Source organism: Sorex fumeus, unplaced genomic scaffold (assembly GCF_029834395.1).
Source record: "Sorex fumeus unplaced genomic scaffold, SorFum_2.1 ptg000123l, whole genome shotgun sequence".
NCBI lineage: Eukaryota > Metazoa > Chordata > Mammalia > Eulipotyphla > Soricidae > Sorex > Sorex fumeus.
The window spans coordinates 6,230,294-6,245,447 of record NW_026606180.1 but is presented as its reverse complement, the minus strand read 5'-3'; the positions used below and the strand labels follow the sequence as shown (position 1 = coordinate 6,245,447).

The 15,154-nt window shown below is 59.5% G+C and overlaps 1 protein-coding gene across 2 annotated transcripts in view; it reads right to left on the bottom strand.

Annotated features, from left to right (window-relative positions):
* CPNE5 (copine 5) overlaps positions 1-15,154 on the bottom strand; it is a 94,165-nt gene that overhangs the window by 15,327 nt on the left and 63,684 nt on the right. For both annotated transcript variants that reach the window (XM_056137303.1, XM_056137304.1), the window contains 3 exons: positions 11,534-11,638; positions 4,746-4,787; positions 1,983-2,058 (listed from right to left, as the gene is read on the bottom strand). In XM_056137303.1, coding sequence (XP_055993278.1) covers positions 1,983-2,058; positions 4,746-4,787; positions 11,534-11,638 — 223 coding nt within the window. The remainder of the gene's footprint in view (positions 1-1,982; positions 2,059-4,745; positions 4,788-11,533; positions 11,639-15,154) is intronic.

The window sequence follows — 15,154 nt, the reverse complement described above, 5'->3', positions numbered from 1 at the left end:
CCTGAGCATCACTGGGCATGGCCCAAAAGAAAAAAGAAATGTGGGCATATTCGGGTGGCACAAGGGTTGGGGATGCAGAGGTAGGGGACAGGCAGGAGGTCTACCCCCTCCCCTCAGGTGGCAGGGTCCACAGTGATGAGATGGCATGGACACAGGGTTGGCAGGAGGGGTCCCGTGGGGGGGGTGTCTGCGAAATAACCAGCACCTAGGGTGATGTCAGGGCATAAGACAGCCCCAGGGACCCGTCCAGACACAGGGCTGTGAGTTTGTGCCTTCTCTGCCCAACGGCCTGGGGGAGAGAAGACCCCTCCACGCCCTGCCACTGCTTCCGTTAGGACCCCACTCCTGTTCTCTCCCTGGCCCCTCAAACACCGTGAGAAACGACATCCTAGAGGCCTGACTGCTTCCCCCCTCCCCCCCGAAAGCCTCCTAAATGCCAGACCAAGGCTGAGCCCGCTGGGGGTGGGGGTGGGGGGCCAAGAGAGCGCCTCCCTTTGTAGAAGCAGAATCAAAGCGACTTCCTGTGAGCATCAAAGCCCCTTTACAACAGCCTCACTCAACTTGGGGTGTGGATCTATAATCCAGGGACCCAGGACAGTGTGGGAGGGGGGCACCAGACAGGGCTGCCAGCCTGCCGGCCCTCCGCCTCAAGGACAGGGTGAGGACGTGGCCGGCGCAGAGGCCCAGAGGAATCAGGCCCCTCCCAGGCTGAACCTCTGCCTGAAGCTGGGGTGTGTGGGGGGGGGGGGGAGGGACTCAGGAAGTCAACGTGCTGCACACAGGCACCCACAGATGGTTCCAGAAGCCTGCCTGGCAGTACACTCCTGGTGCCAGAACTGTTGTCTGGAATCCCCAGTGCATGGCCTCGATTCCCGCTGTGACCAGGGGCTGCTTAGTGGTGGAATCAGGACAGGGGGCCGGTCCCCAGGGTGGAAAGGTGGGCCCCGAGAGCAGGGGAGGCCACCTGAGGCCAGGCTAGACAGGAGACAGGCCTCCCTTGGGGAGCAAACGCAGGGCCCCCAGACCAAGCTGGGGGAAGTGGAGCCAGCTCCAGGCTGGGCATGGTTCCCTGAGCACCACCGGGACGGAGCCTCGGGCACAGCTGGGCGCAGCCTACAACAGAAACCAAGACGACAATGTCCCCTTCCTGCTGTCCTGGTGCCTTTCTTGTGGGGATGTGCTAGTCACCAGCAACTGCGTGACGGCAGGCACAAGGTCAACCTGGGGCTTTGGTTGGTTGGTTTCTGGCTTGGGGGCCACACCCAGCGATGCTCAGGGGCTACTCCTGGCTCTGCACTCAGGAGTTTTCCGGGTGGTGCTCGGGGAACCACATGGGAGTCCAGGGCTCAAACTCATCGGCCCAACATGCAAGGCGGGCACGCAACCCACTCTGGTGTTTCTGCAGCCCCAGGATCTGTTATTTCAGTTAGCTCGTTGGTTTGTGTGGGGGCCACATCCTGTGGAGTCAGGGATCCAACCGGGCCCTGGACACGCCCTGGACACTCTGGCCCTCTGCGCCATCTCCCCCAGCCGACACCAGATCTCTGGGGCTTTCTGTCACTGGGGCCACGTCCAGTGGTGCTCAGTGCTTCCTCCTGGCTCTGTGCTCAGGGGGTCACTGCTGGCAGTGGTCGGCGCAGCCTATGTAGCTTGCCCCCGTGATCACATTTGGCTGCACGCAAGGCAAGCACCTTACCGTTGTACAACTCTGCTTCCACAGGTCTCCTGCCACCCCCCCCCGCAGCATCCCCTATCTACCCCGTCGGAGGTGCTGGGTAGAGTGGGTGAGCACTGTGACTCGGTGCCCTGGGGTGGATACACGAGTTTATCTCACTCCGTCACTTCTATGGAGGTGGCTCCTGACATCTCCAAGTTCCATCTCCTCACGGGACAGTCACACCCGCCCAAGACAGACAACAGCCGGCAGAGCCTGGCACACGGGACAGTGGGATCACGCGCCGTCTGGTGCCCGGCGGCCTCACCTCATAGATGTTGAACTGGCTCTGCCCGCGGGCCAGCTCCCGGTAGCTGGTGGTGAACTCCCCGATGAAGTCGTGGCTGCAAGAGAAGAGCCCTGGCTGCATTCCTGCTGCCCCGCGCCTCCCGCCCGGCCTGGTTCCTGCTTCTGCGGTCGGGGCAGGCTCAGGGTCCCAGGGACCAAGACACCTGCTGATGGCACAGACGCTCATCTCCAACTGCACAGCACCAACACCCCAGGAGGGGCCAGCAGAGTGTGAGGGAGTTGGCGAACGAAGACACTAATCCAGCCACCGCAAGTGACCCTCCGACAGGGATGCAGGGACTCGGTGCCCTGTGGTGAGATGCAACCGTGCTCACAAACTTTCTTTTACTGAAATATTTTCGGGTCATTTCATTAGCCATTCAGTCACTGTCACTGTCACTGTCCTCCCGTTGTTCATCGATTTGCTCGAGCGGGCCCAGCAACGTCTCCATTGTGACACTTGTTACTGTGTTTGGCATATCGAATGCGTCACAGGGAGCTTGCCAGGCTTTGCCGTGCGGGTGAGATGCTTTTGGTAGCTTGCTGGGCTCTCCGAGAGGGGCAGAGGAATCGAACCTGAGTTGGCTGGGTCAGCTGCATGCAAGGCAAACGCCCTACCGCTGTGCTATCGCTCCTGCCATTTAGTAGTAAGAGCATAAAAAAAAATGATCTGGGCCTGCTACAGGGTAGGCTGGGGGGGGGGGGATTGCTGGGAAATGGGGATAATGGTGGAGGGAAGGTGACGGTGGTGGTGGTGGTGGCGGCATTGGGGCTGGAATACTGAATGCCTGGAACAAACCATCGTGAACAACTTTGTATTTTAACAACTTTGTAGTTTAAATAAGACACTCCCTACCCACTTTCCATAATTACCACACCATATTTGATGGGGTTCAGACAGTAGGCAACAAATCATAGAGGGAAATACACACACAAACACACACGCGCACACACACACGCACATATATAGGCTGGAGCAATAGCACAGCAGGTAGGGCATTTGCTTTGCATGCAGCCCACCTGGGTTCGATTCCCAGAATCCCATATGGTCCCCCGAGCATATTTGATGGGGTTCAGACAGTAGGCAACAAATCATAGAGGGAAATATATATATATATATATATATATGAGACCACTGCTCTCATATATATATAGATATAGATATAGATATATAGATATAGGTATATAGATATATCTCATATATATATGAGAGCCCGGCAATCTACCAAGAGTATCCCACCCACACGACAGAGCCTGGCAAGCTCCCTGTGGCATATTCGATATGCCAAAACCAGTAACTATAACAGGTCTCATTCCCCTGACCCTGAAAGAGCCTCTAATACATTGGGAAAGACGAGTAAGGAGAGGCGGCTAAAATCTCAGGACTGGGACGAATGGAGAACGTTACTGGCGCCCGCTCGAGTAAACTGATGAACAATGGGATGACAGTTTTACGGTGACAGTAGTTTAAATAAAGTGAAAAGAAAAAAGAAACCAGCCACCACCAACAGAGAGAGGCCTGGGTGCAGGGGCCCACTGACCTGTGGACCACTCCAAGTAAGGAAGGGCATGGGGGGGGCATGGGGGTGGGAGGGGGAGCCACCTGGAACCCTGAACGTGAAGGGGGTATGAGAAGGGTTCGGTGACATGGGTCACTGTGTCAGGATGGGTGGGGCACTGTGTCAGGCCGGAAAACGTTCTTGTACCCTCGCTGTCCCCCAGAAGTCTTGAGAGGTAAACAGCTCACCTGCGCATGGAAGCACACTTGGGAGATGGACAGCTGGGGTGGGGGGGTGCAGGGGAGAGGCCGCTGATGGCCACTGACTCTGGAGCATCCCCAATACCGGGTACGGGACCCAGGCCCAGGGGTCCTGCACTGCGGGGTGGGGCTCGGCCCAGTGGCTTTGTGTGTGAACATCTGCCACAGAACTGCCCTTGCCCCTGGAGGGGACGTGCTGGCCAGTGCTTGGCCAGGTCCTGCTGGTGCCCCCTGGCTGTGTCCTTCTTTGAGCTCCCACTTTACCTTGACAATCTGTTCGGAGCTCCCTGAGGGCGGGTCTGAGAAAGTTTCCTACAGGGGGCAGGCCCTGGGGGCAGATGCAGGTGACCCGCAGAACTGATCGCCCTGAAGGAGGGCTCGGTGAGCACCAGAGGGTGTGCGGCTAGGGGACACTGCATCTCCAGGCACCCACACGACAGAGCCTGGCAAGCTCCTCAGCGGAGGGCGTCTGCCCAACACAGGCCTCATGGAAGGAAGCGCAACACCCACCCTCCTGCTGGGGGGCGCCCACAGACCAGGGCCTAAGGGCTCAAGTGGACACGCCTGGACTTGGTTCTGCAGGCAGGCGGGGGAGCCGTTCTCTCATTTATGAAGGCCAAGCATGTTCTCGGGGTTACCGGCTGCCCTCCCCCAGCCAGGCTCCCAAGCACCCCAGTGCATCGGGCACCCTTCTGTCGCCCCCTGATGACACTGCCTCCCTTCGAGCAGACCCTGGGGGTGGGGGCGGCCCTAAAGGCTCCAGGCAGCCCCTGGCCTCGGTGAGGGGCCCTGCAGGCCTCCCTGAGCCGCGTCCACAGTCCACAGCGGTGCTCCAGCTGGGGTCTGCGTCTCCATCCCAGGGCAGGAGGGCTGCCGGCTGAGCCACTGGATGGTGGGCAGGAGGCCTCGGGCCCCTGCAGGGAGGTCCCGGTACTTGGTGGGGCTGGGGGCTGGGGTGCCCAGCTGGGGCCCGCCCCTGCTTACCTGCCGTCCCGATCCCAGTCGTACACCTCCACTTTGATGGTCCTGCAAAGCAAAAGGCCCGTGGGAGTGTGGGTGAGACCCCACGCACAGGGCTGTGGCCAGAGTGGGGCAGGGAACACTGGCTGGGCTCCGGGTCCTGGGCGGACATGGACCCGAGGCCCAGAGCAACGGCCCTGGGACTCAAGGGGGACGAGTGGCTCCATGTAGAATTGGGGAGGGGGCGCTCAGGGCAGGTGGGTAACAGTCCCATTTCACCCCACCATCTCCGTGGCCACGGGGAGTTCAGGTCCCCTTGGAGGAACTTGGAGGTGGGGCGTGGTGGCAGGAGGGCTGAGGGGGAGCCCTGGGGGCAGGGGTGGAGGTCACTTCCTCCCGTGTAATTATCTTAGCATTTTAGCCTGGCGGCTTGAATCCGTTTGTTTTGACTCCTGCACCAGGCTGGGCTTCGGGAGCCCGGGTTTATTTTTAGCCGTTTCCATGGCAACAGGCGGGCCCAGAGTTGGTGGGAGGACTCGGGCAGCCTCCAGGGATGCCCGGCGCGGCGCGGGAGACCCATCCGGGACCGCCCCCTACCCAGCCCTGGGACTGGGGGAGTTGGCCTGGGGGGGGGGGGGGCCCCCGGGCAGAGCAAGCAGACTGTTGTGTCCCCGCAGATGGGCAGACTGGTCCAGGTCTGGGGAAGCCCCCAAAGACCCCCTTTCCGTTCAGATCTAGCCCCTTCAGCGGGGCTGCAGCGGGATAGGCCCCCACCGGTGTTACCTCCACCTGCAGGAGCCCCAAACCATCGTTTATTCCGGGGAGGGAAGGGTGGTCCCGGGACTCCTGGATCCCAGCACCGTCCCTGACCCTGCTCCCAGCCATCGGCTCATTTTTTTTTGTTTTCTGTTGGGGGTCACACCCAGGGACTCCTGGCAGTGCTGGGGGCCCATAACACATCGCAGTGGGGGTTCCAAGGCTACACCAGCGCCTCCGCCATGTCCCTGTTCACCTCTGTAGCCTTTAGAAGAATTTAAGCATCGGTTCAGGCTCATACCAGGCAAGAGCCTTAACCTCGAGTTCCAAACCACTATTTTATTTTGCTTATTGTTAATTATTAATTGTTGTTGGGTTGGGAGCCACCTGGAGCAGTGCTCAGGGCTGACTCCTGGCTCTGCACTCAGGGATCACTCCTGAAGTGCTCTGGGGATCATATAAAATGCCTGAGATCAAACCAGGTCGGCCAAGTGCAAGGCAAGTACCCTACCTGCGGTACCATCACTCTGATCCTGCAAACCATTATTTTATTTATTGATATTTTTCTTTTTGGGTCACACCCAGCGATGCTCAGGGGTTACTCCTGGCTCTGCACTCAGGAATTACTGCTGGCAGTGCTAGGATCACCACATGGGATGCTGGGGATTAAACCTGGGTCAGCCACGTGCAAGGCAAACACTACCCGCTGTGCTATCACTCCAGCCCTAGAACCATCATTTTTAAAAGAGAGTGAATACCCACTGAGCACAGGAAGTCTGTCAGAGGCTTCCTCCCTCCCTCCACCTCATCAGTTCACTGCCCTTGGGATCTTCCCCCATGAAACTGCCTTGATTTGGGGATGCCCAAATCAAGTCCCCTGTACCTGGGGACTGCCACTCGGGGCCCCTGAGAATGACACACCAACATCAGTCTGAGCCTAGCTGCCTGCTCACTGCCAGGGAGCTTTCCAGATTGCTCTCGGCCTTGGGCACAGCCCAGGAATCTACTGAAAAAAAAAAAATTTAAAGACTTCCCTGAACAGTGTGCAGGAAATGGGTTGGAGGTTGAGTCCTAAGGGACTTGCCTAGGGTCACAGAACAGGTGGGGTCTGGCCACGCTGCTGCCTGCTCCTCCCCAGCAAGGGGTGCCCGGCCACAGTCCTGAAGGAGACTGACCCAGTCTAGCCACAGCCACCGCCCGCAGAACCCCAAGCACTGGGCACTTACGTGCTAGGCCGGGGATGAGGACTTGAGCCATACCCAGTGGTCATCAGGGAGAGCTCCCGGCTCTGTGCCCAGAGCCTGAACTTGAATCACTATCCAATCTCTCTCACTGTCACTGTCCTCCCGTTGTTCATCGATTTGCTCGAGTGGGCCCAGCAACGTCTCCATTGTGACACTTGTGACTTGTGATATGACATATTGACATATCGAATATGTCACGAGTAGCTTGCCAGGCTTTACCGCGCGGGCAAGATACTCTCGGTAGCTTGCCTGGCTCTCCAAGAGGGGCGGAGGAATTGAACCTGGGTCGGCCAGGACAGCTGCGTGCAAGGCAAACGCCCTACCCGCTGTGCTATTGCTCCAACCTATCTCTCTCACCAGCCATATGTGTGTGTGTGTGTGTGTGTGTGTGTGTGTGTGTGTGTGTGTGTTGGGCCACACCCAGCAGTGTTCAGGGAATACTCCCGGCTCTGTGCTCAGGGATGACTCCCAGCAGTTCTCGGGGAACCACATGCGATGCCAATGAACTACCTGTACTTTCTGATGCAAACAGACCTCAGCATTGGGAACGTGGAAATACTACTATATACAGGGCCAGGGAGAGAGGGCAGTGGGTGGCGCTCACCCTGCACGCATCTGACCCTAGTTCCGTCCCATCACAGAGCTGCTGACCACTCCAGAAGAGAACACTCATCCCCATCCCTAAACTTAGTGGCCCATGGGCCGCCAGGAGACTGTGAACGACCCTCGGGGCCTTGCCTCGCCCCAGACCGGGAGCCAGACTCCACTGGCCTGGGCTGCAGCGTGGGATGGGGCAGATTAAAAGCTCTTCAAGGCTCTGAACTTGGCAGCTGAGGTCCACCTCAGAGGTGGCCCCGCAGCCAGGGCGCTGTTGGTCTTGAGGCTGTAATGTTCCCTCTGGGAGCCAGAGACCGGGAAGGCATGGCAGAAACGGGACTTGGCCACTCTCTGGACAACTCTTCTCACTGGGCATCCCCAGCAGGCTGTCCCATGCGCCCTGAGGGCCGCAGGCTTTAGTTCCCAGGCTCCCATCAAACTCGCTGTGACTTTGGGCGGGGGAGGTCACACTCGGGAGAAAGGACCCCTGGTCATGGGACAATGAGGTCTGCCCACGAAACAAAACTCACCCCGAACTCAGACTCTGCCCAGGGAGGGGGTGAGGGGGGGTACTGACAGGGCCACAGGAGCAGTGAGGCGGCCCCAGCCGTGCTCTAGCCTCACCCCTGCGACCAGTCACTCATCTAAAGGGAGCAGATAGGGTCGAGCAACAGCACAGGGGCCCAAGGCACCTATTGTACATGCGGGTGGCCTCAGCTCCCTCTCCGGAACCCATATGGTCCCCTCAGCAGAGCCAGGAGTAAGCCCTGAGCACTGTCAAGGGTGACCCCCATAAAAAAGACCAGAAACTACCAGTGTCGGGAGTAACCCACCCTGGTTGGTGGAGTGTCATCTGGATCAGCCTCAAAGGGAGCAGTCTGGGAGTTTCTCTAAGAGTAAGAGTAGTGGCTGGAGCGATAGCACAGCAGGTAGGGCGTTTGCCTTGCATGCAGCCAACCCGGGTTCGATTCCCAGCATCCCATATGGTCCCCTGAGCACCGCCAGGAATAATTCCTGAGTGCAGAGCCAGGAGTAACCCCTGTGCATGGCCAGGTGTGACCCAAAAAGCAAAAAAAAAAAAAAAAAAAAAAAAAAGAGTAAGAGTAACTTTCACTTGACCCAGGAACTCCAATTCTTGGCATCTGCCCCCAAAACATGCACTGTAGCACTGTCCTCCCATTGTTCATCGATTCGCTCGAGTGGGCACCAGTAACATCTCACAACAAATTATGAGACTTGTTGTTACTGGTTTTGGCATATCGAATACGTCACGGGGAGCTTGCCAGACTTTGCCGTGCAGGCGAGATATTCTCGGTAGCTTGCCGGGCTCTCTGAGAGGGGCGGAGGAATCGAACCCAGGTTGGCTGCGTACAAGGCAAATGCCCTACCCGCTGTGCTATCGCTCCAGCCCCCAAAACATACAAACACTAATTCAAAGGGTCCGAGAGAGGCACAGAGTGGTTAAGACATTTGCCTTGCGCGTGGCCAATTGAGCTCAATCCTCCATACCACCTCTGGTCTCCGAGCCTGCCAGGAGTGATCCCTGAGCACAGAGCCAGGCGCAAGCCCCGAGCACAGCAGGGTGTGGCCCAAACACCTCAAGCAAACTAAAAAGGGGAGTGATTCTGCCCATCCTGGAGGTGCTGTGGGAACCGGGCATCCACCACTGACACAGTGGCCTGGGCGTGTGCAGCCCCTGTCTGGACAGCCGGGCCTCCCCTCCCAGGCCCGGCCCACAGCAGTGCTGTGCCCACCGAGATGTGGCTGCATGCTGCCGGGGGCCATCTGTTCAGTTTTCTGCTGGACCCTTGGCTTCCAGAACAGGACGGAGGCAGCGGCCAGGTGTTCACACAGGCCCAGGGCCGCGGGGAGAACGGGCCTCGGCCACAGAGCAAGAGGGAGACCCGGAGTCTGCCCAACGTCAACAGCTGCTCACCAGGGATGCCAAGCCCTGGGTCCAGCAGCCAGTGTGTGCATGGGGGCTCCCTGGACATCAGGGGTGGAGTGCGGCACTGGCCGCAGAGGGAAGAGCACAGGTTTCCCTGGGCACACGGCCAGCCCCACTGAGGCAGCCTCCGTAGGCATCTGGGGCTGGGGGCTGACAGGGTCTGGGAGGCCTCCCGGATACCCCTTCTGAGCTCAGCAATGTGTGTGAGGATGAGGCTCCCTTAGGCCTCATCAGGGACCACTGAAGGGTGAGGTGCTGGCGATGGGGGGCCCCACCCCCACCTCCTCCCTGCAGGGACAGCGTCACCAGACAGCCCTTGGGGGGGTGTGGTCCTGTCCCCTCCGCCGGCCACTGCTGACCTGAAGCCCATTCCAGCTTCACCCACGGGCTTAACCTTGGTGGGTTGCAGCCCGGCAGACAGGGGAACCCCAAACCAGAGGGACAGTCCCAGGTGACCCCAAGGAGGAGAGTGGGCTTCCTCCTTATCCCAGTAGGGTACAGATCCTCCCTCTCCCCATGCTACGGGGGTGCACCACTGACCCCCACTCCTGGGGCACGTGCGAAATGGAAACTTCCAGAATGACTCTGTCGGGGCTGGAGACGTAGCTCGTAAGGGAAGGCCTGGCGTGTGGGACCCCGAGCCCCACCCACGCCTGCCCCACGCGGCCCCCGTGGGACCCCAGGAAGACTGCCCGTGTGACCCCAACAGAAAGTCTGGGTCTGCCTGCCTGGCCCCTGGCTGGTCCGGACTTGCTCCCCAGCATCCCACATGCTCCATCGAGTCCCACCAGCAGTGATCTCTGAGCACAGAGCCAGGAGTCAGCCCTGAGCGCCACCAGGTCGGGCCCAAACACTGACAACTAACCAAACAAAAAGCGCCGGTCTGTGTAAAGCAGGGGGGCCCAACGGGGTCAGGCATCTGCGTGCCTCACCTGTCCCTGACCATCAGGCCCAGCTCGGGGCTCCTCACGGGCTGTCCCCTCCCGGCCGGCCTCCTGGACATCTCTTCTCGCCTGCTCCTACCCCATGAGCCCACCTGGCCTCTGTCCAGTTCCCCTGCAGGGACCATTACTGTCTCACCCTCCGGGTGGCCAAGATGCGTCCCCTCTCCTGGGCGCGGCCACCCTCACAACCCATTTTCAAACAACAAACACCCCTTGGGCCAGGGCTCACGAGCAGTGCTCAGAGGACAAGGGCCCACCACGCCCCATAAACCTCAGGGGCCAGACCTGGTGGTGCCGGGAACCATGAAGGTCAACCCACAGGACTTGACCCTGTGATGCCAAGTAAAAACACATGTGTCCCTTGACCCCTGACCCCCGAACTATCTTCCCAAACAAATATCTATTCATTGGCTTTGGGCCCCACCCGGCATTGCTCCTGGCTCTGCACCCAGGAATTACTCCTGGTAGTGCTCAGGGGACCATATGGGGTGCTAGGGCTCTAATCCGGGCCGGCCGCGGGCCAGCCCAGCTCCCTCCCCACTGTCCTGGGGCCCCAGGATATCTGCTTGTACAGGGGCCACTCTCCGGGCTGGGCAGGGGTCGCGGTGCCCAGGAGCCATCCACACTAGGGCCCAAACTCAGGACCTCACACGGGCCAGGCCTGCACCCGGCCAGACGTGCTCCCTCTGGCCCTGATCACTGGACGGTTGTTCGGTGTGCTGTGAAGGGGATCCGGAGCAAGCCGTCTGCTGTCCACGCGGGTCCCCAGCTCCAGACCCCATGGCCTGGCCAGTACACCTTCCTCTCCCTGTCTTGTCTCCTGCCCTCGGCTTCTGTGCCCCCTTCACCCCCCACCTCACCCCCGTCGTCTGGGGTTCTGACGCCTCTCCCGAGGGCAGTCGCAGACAAGCTTGGCGCTGGAGCTGCAGAGGCTCGCATCTGTCTCTCTCTGCCCACCGCGGTGCCCACCCCCCTCTCCCCAGGGAGCCTGCTCACATCCACCATCCCCAGACTCAGGGGAGCTCGTAGGACTAGATGCTGGATTTGTTGGGCACCACTGTGAGCCCCTGAGAAGACTCCGTGCCGGGCAGACCCCAGGCTCCCCCTGACGTAGCTGGGGGCAGTGCCAGCAGGGGGTGGCGCTTGGGGATAGACTGGATTTTCCAACCCAGCAGGGAAGAAGTGAATGGACGGGGGCACAGCCACCTGGGGTGCAGGATGGGAGGACGGATGGACGGGCGGAGCAGGGGGCAGGCGGCAGGCACCCCGGGGCCCCCACGACTGACCCCCGCCTCGCGCCCCGGAGGGACGTGTTCGTCTCACCGATCATAGTCCCCGTTGCAGAGGGCGCGCACAGGGATGGAGAAGGTCTGCCACACGGGATTGAGCGTGTTCTTCATGACCTCGGTCTTGTGGCAGATGGTGAAGCTGGGGAGAGAGAGAGGAGCCTGTGTCAGGGAAGAGCGGCCCGCAGAGGCCCGCCGGGCCCTTCGAGGGGCATCTGAGCCAAGTCCAGCTGCTTCCTGGTGATGGCGGAAGTCAGAGGCTCCACTCCTGACCCCCTCACCACAAGGCCTTCGGCAAGTCCCACCCCTCTGGTCGCCTTCCTCACCCAGAAACCCAGAAATCTTTCCACGGTGACCCACGGCAGGATGGATGCCAGGGGCTGGGAGGCCTGGGCATTTGTCGGTGGCATCAGGCTTGCATGCCCTGGGCTGCTGGCATCTTCTCCCGCAAGCCTGCCCTCGCATCTCATCCCTCGTGCCCTCCTCCGTCAGAGTTCCTCCCCTCAGCACCCGATCTGAAATGAACCACTTCCATCCTGACCCTGGTAGTCCCAGACTTCTCATTCTTCCTTCTTTTTTTCCATTCCACCCACCACCATCTGAATGTTTTGTTTGGAATTTTTTTTTGGGGGGGGGGGGTTTGTCTTGTTTTTGGGTCCACACTTTGTGATGCTCAGGGGTTACTCCTGGCTCTGCACAGGAATTACTCCTAGTGGTGCTCAGGGGGCCATATGGGATGGCCAGGGGTCAAACCCGGGTCAGATGCTTGCAAGGCAAACACCCTCCCCTTTGTACTTTGTCTCTGGCCTCATCATTCGAATTTTAATTTTTTGGGGGGGTCACACCCAGTGAGGCTCAGGGGTTACTCCTGCCTCTACACTCAGGAATTAGTCCTGGTGGTGCTCAGGGTACTATACGGGATGCTGGGGATTGAACCCGGGTCGGCCACCTGCAAGGCAAATGCCCTCCCCGCTGTGCTATCGCTCCGTTTGAATTTCAGTTAGTCTGCTTTTTTCTGCTTCTTTTGTGGAGTGTGACTGAAATGCAAGCTGCCTGAGAACAAGGATTGTGTCTCATATGATCACTGATTTGGCCCTAGTAACAAAGAAACCTCAATATCTGATACTTCAGTAACTTTCTTTTGGTTTGTTTTGGTTTGGGGCCATACCTGCTGGTGCTCAGGGCTTACTCCTGCATGTCTGCGGAGGACCGCTTGGGATGCTGGATACTGAACTCTGGGTTGGCTGCGTCCAAGACGGGCACCTACCTGCTGGACTATCACTCCAGTCCCATTTAGTAACTTCTTTTTCAATTTGCTCTGGTCCAGTTTCGTATGAGGGTCACACTTGGGGCAGTGCTGGGAGAACACATGTGGTGCCAGGGATCAGACCGGGGTGAGCTGTGTTCAAGGCAGGTGCTCTGAGCCTGTCTGTCTCTCTGGCCCACGCAGCAACTGCTGACCGAAAGCTTTTCCATAATGGAATTGGGAAGAGACAGATCCAAGGGCCTTGAATGCGGGGGCCCTTCGAGGCCTTCAATTCTGGGTCCCTGAGTGGGGCTGAGGTGGTCGGGGCGCCCCCTAGGGCTCTGAACAGCACCACCCACATGCTGGCCTGACCCAAGCTTCACTGCCAGGCCCGGGACTGCAGGGAAGGCTCTGAGTCCTGCTTAGGAAGGTAACGAGGAAAGGCAAAAGGCAACACATTTCTTCACCTTTTTTTTGGCGGGGGGAGGGGGGATAGGGAGCATATCTGGTGATGCTCAGGGACCACTCCTGGTGGTGCCTGGGGGACCATGTGATGTCAGGGATGAACTGGAGTTGGCCACATGCGAGAAAGGGTTCTTAGGGGCCAGAGCAATAGAACAGTGGGTAGGGTGTTTGCCTTGCACACAGCCAACCTGGGTTTGATCCCTAGCACCTTATATGGTCCCCTGAACCCACCCGGAGTGATCCCTGAGCACTGAGCCAGGACTAAGCCCTGAGTACCACTGGATGTGGCTCAAAATCCAAGAAAGGAAGAAAGGAAGGAAAAGAGAGAAAGAGAAAGAGAGAAAAGAACAAAGAAAGAAAAGAGAGAAGAAGAGAAAGAGAGAAAGAAAGAAAGAGAGAGAGAAAGGAAGGGAAGGAAGGAAGGAAGGGAGGAAAGAAGGAAGGAAGGAGGGAGGGAGGGAAGGAGGGAGGGAGGGAGAGAGGGAGGAGGGAGAGGGAGGGAGGAAAGGAGAGGGAGGGAGGGAGGGAGTGAGAGAGGGAAGGGAGGGAAGGAGTGAGAGAGGGAGGGAGGGAGGAGGGAGAGGGAGGGAGGGAGGGAGTGAGAGAGGGAGGGAGGGAGGAGGGAGAGGGAGGGAGGAAGGGAGAGGGAGGGAGGGAGGGAGTGAGAGAGGGAGGGAGGGAGGAGGGAGAGGGAGGGAGGAAGGGAGAGAGAGGGAGGGAGGGAGGGAGGGAGGGAGGGAGTGAGAAAGGGAGGGAGGGAGCAGGGAGAGGGAGGGAGGAAGGGAGGGAGGGAGGGAGTGAGAGAGGGAGGGAGGGAAGGAGGGAGGGAGGGAGGGAGAGAGGGAAGGAGGGAGGGAGGGAGAGAGGGAGGCTTCTTATCCCCTGACCCCCTCACCGTGCCCTGCACCCCCAAGTTTCCTGGTAAGATCTGGTGATAAGTGCGTTCTTCGGGGGACGGTTTCTGTGGCCTTCACGAGCATTTCAAGGCCATGAGCTGAAGCCCTTTGGCTCAGATGCCTCTGAAATGAAACTCCGCCAGACAGAACCCATGAGCCCACTCGGCCAAAAGCGCAGAACTGGCTCCTCACATCTGGCCCCAGCCTGTGTCCCCACGGCCCCTCCCAGCCTCAGCTGGTCCGTCCTGGCCAGCGTCCCCTGGAGGAGCAGGGGGGAGCCAGGGCCGAGCAGAGGCAGGGCCGCCCTGGGGTCTCCCGCTCCCTCCGGAGAGGCTCAGAGTGCCAGGCCTGCACCCACACAGTCGAGCCATTTCTCGGGCAGTTCTCAAGTCACGGCGCTGGAGTGTTTCTCTCTCTCCCTCCTCCCCGCCCCTGGAGTGTGCAGGTGTATATGGGAGACCACCCTGAGCCCTGCACCGCCCCCAGTCCAGGGGAGGACAGGACCTGCTGGGCAGCAGCTAGGCCAGGAGGGAGAGACGTGTGTGGGGGGGGGGGGGGGGTTGGGGACAGCAGGGAGGCCCCTGGGACTCGGTCCCCTCCGAGAACACAGACTTTGTAGGCAAACTTTCTGTATTTGTTTTATAATAATCTGGCACCACACCCAGAGCTGCGCTGGGGCGGGGGGCAGTTCTCTGTGCTGGGGGGTGGGGGGGATGCGGTGGGGGGGGTCACACTGGTGTCTGAGGGACCTGTGGTTGGTATTCTCTGGCTGCAGCTGTTTGGTTTTCTTTTTTTTGCTTTTTGGGTCACACCCGGCGATGCTCAGGGGTTCCTTCTGGCTCTGCACTCAGGAATTAACCCTGGGATGCTGGGATTCGAACCTGGGTCGGCCGCATGCAAGGCAAACGCCCTCCCCGCTGTGCTATGGCTCCAGCCCCTGGCTGCAACTGTCTGGACTGCCCCCTCCACTCCTGCGGCGTCCCCCAGCACAGCCGCAGCCCCCCCCCCACACTCCCTCTGCCTCGGGAGCACAGCTGAGGAGCCTCAACAC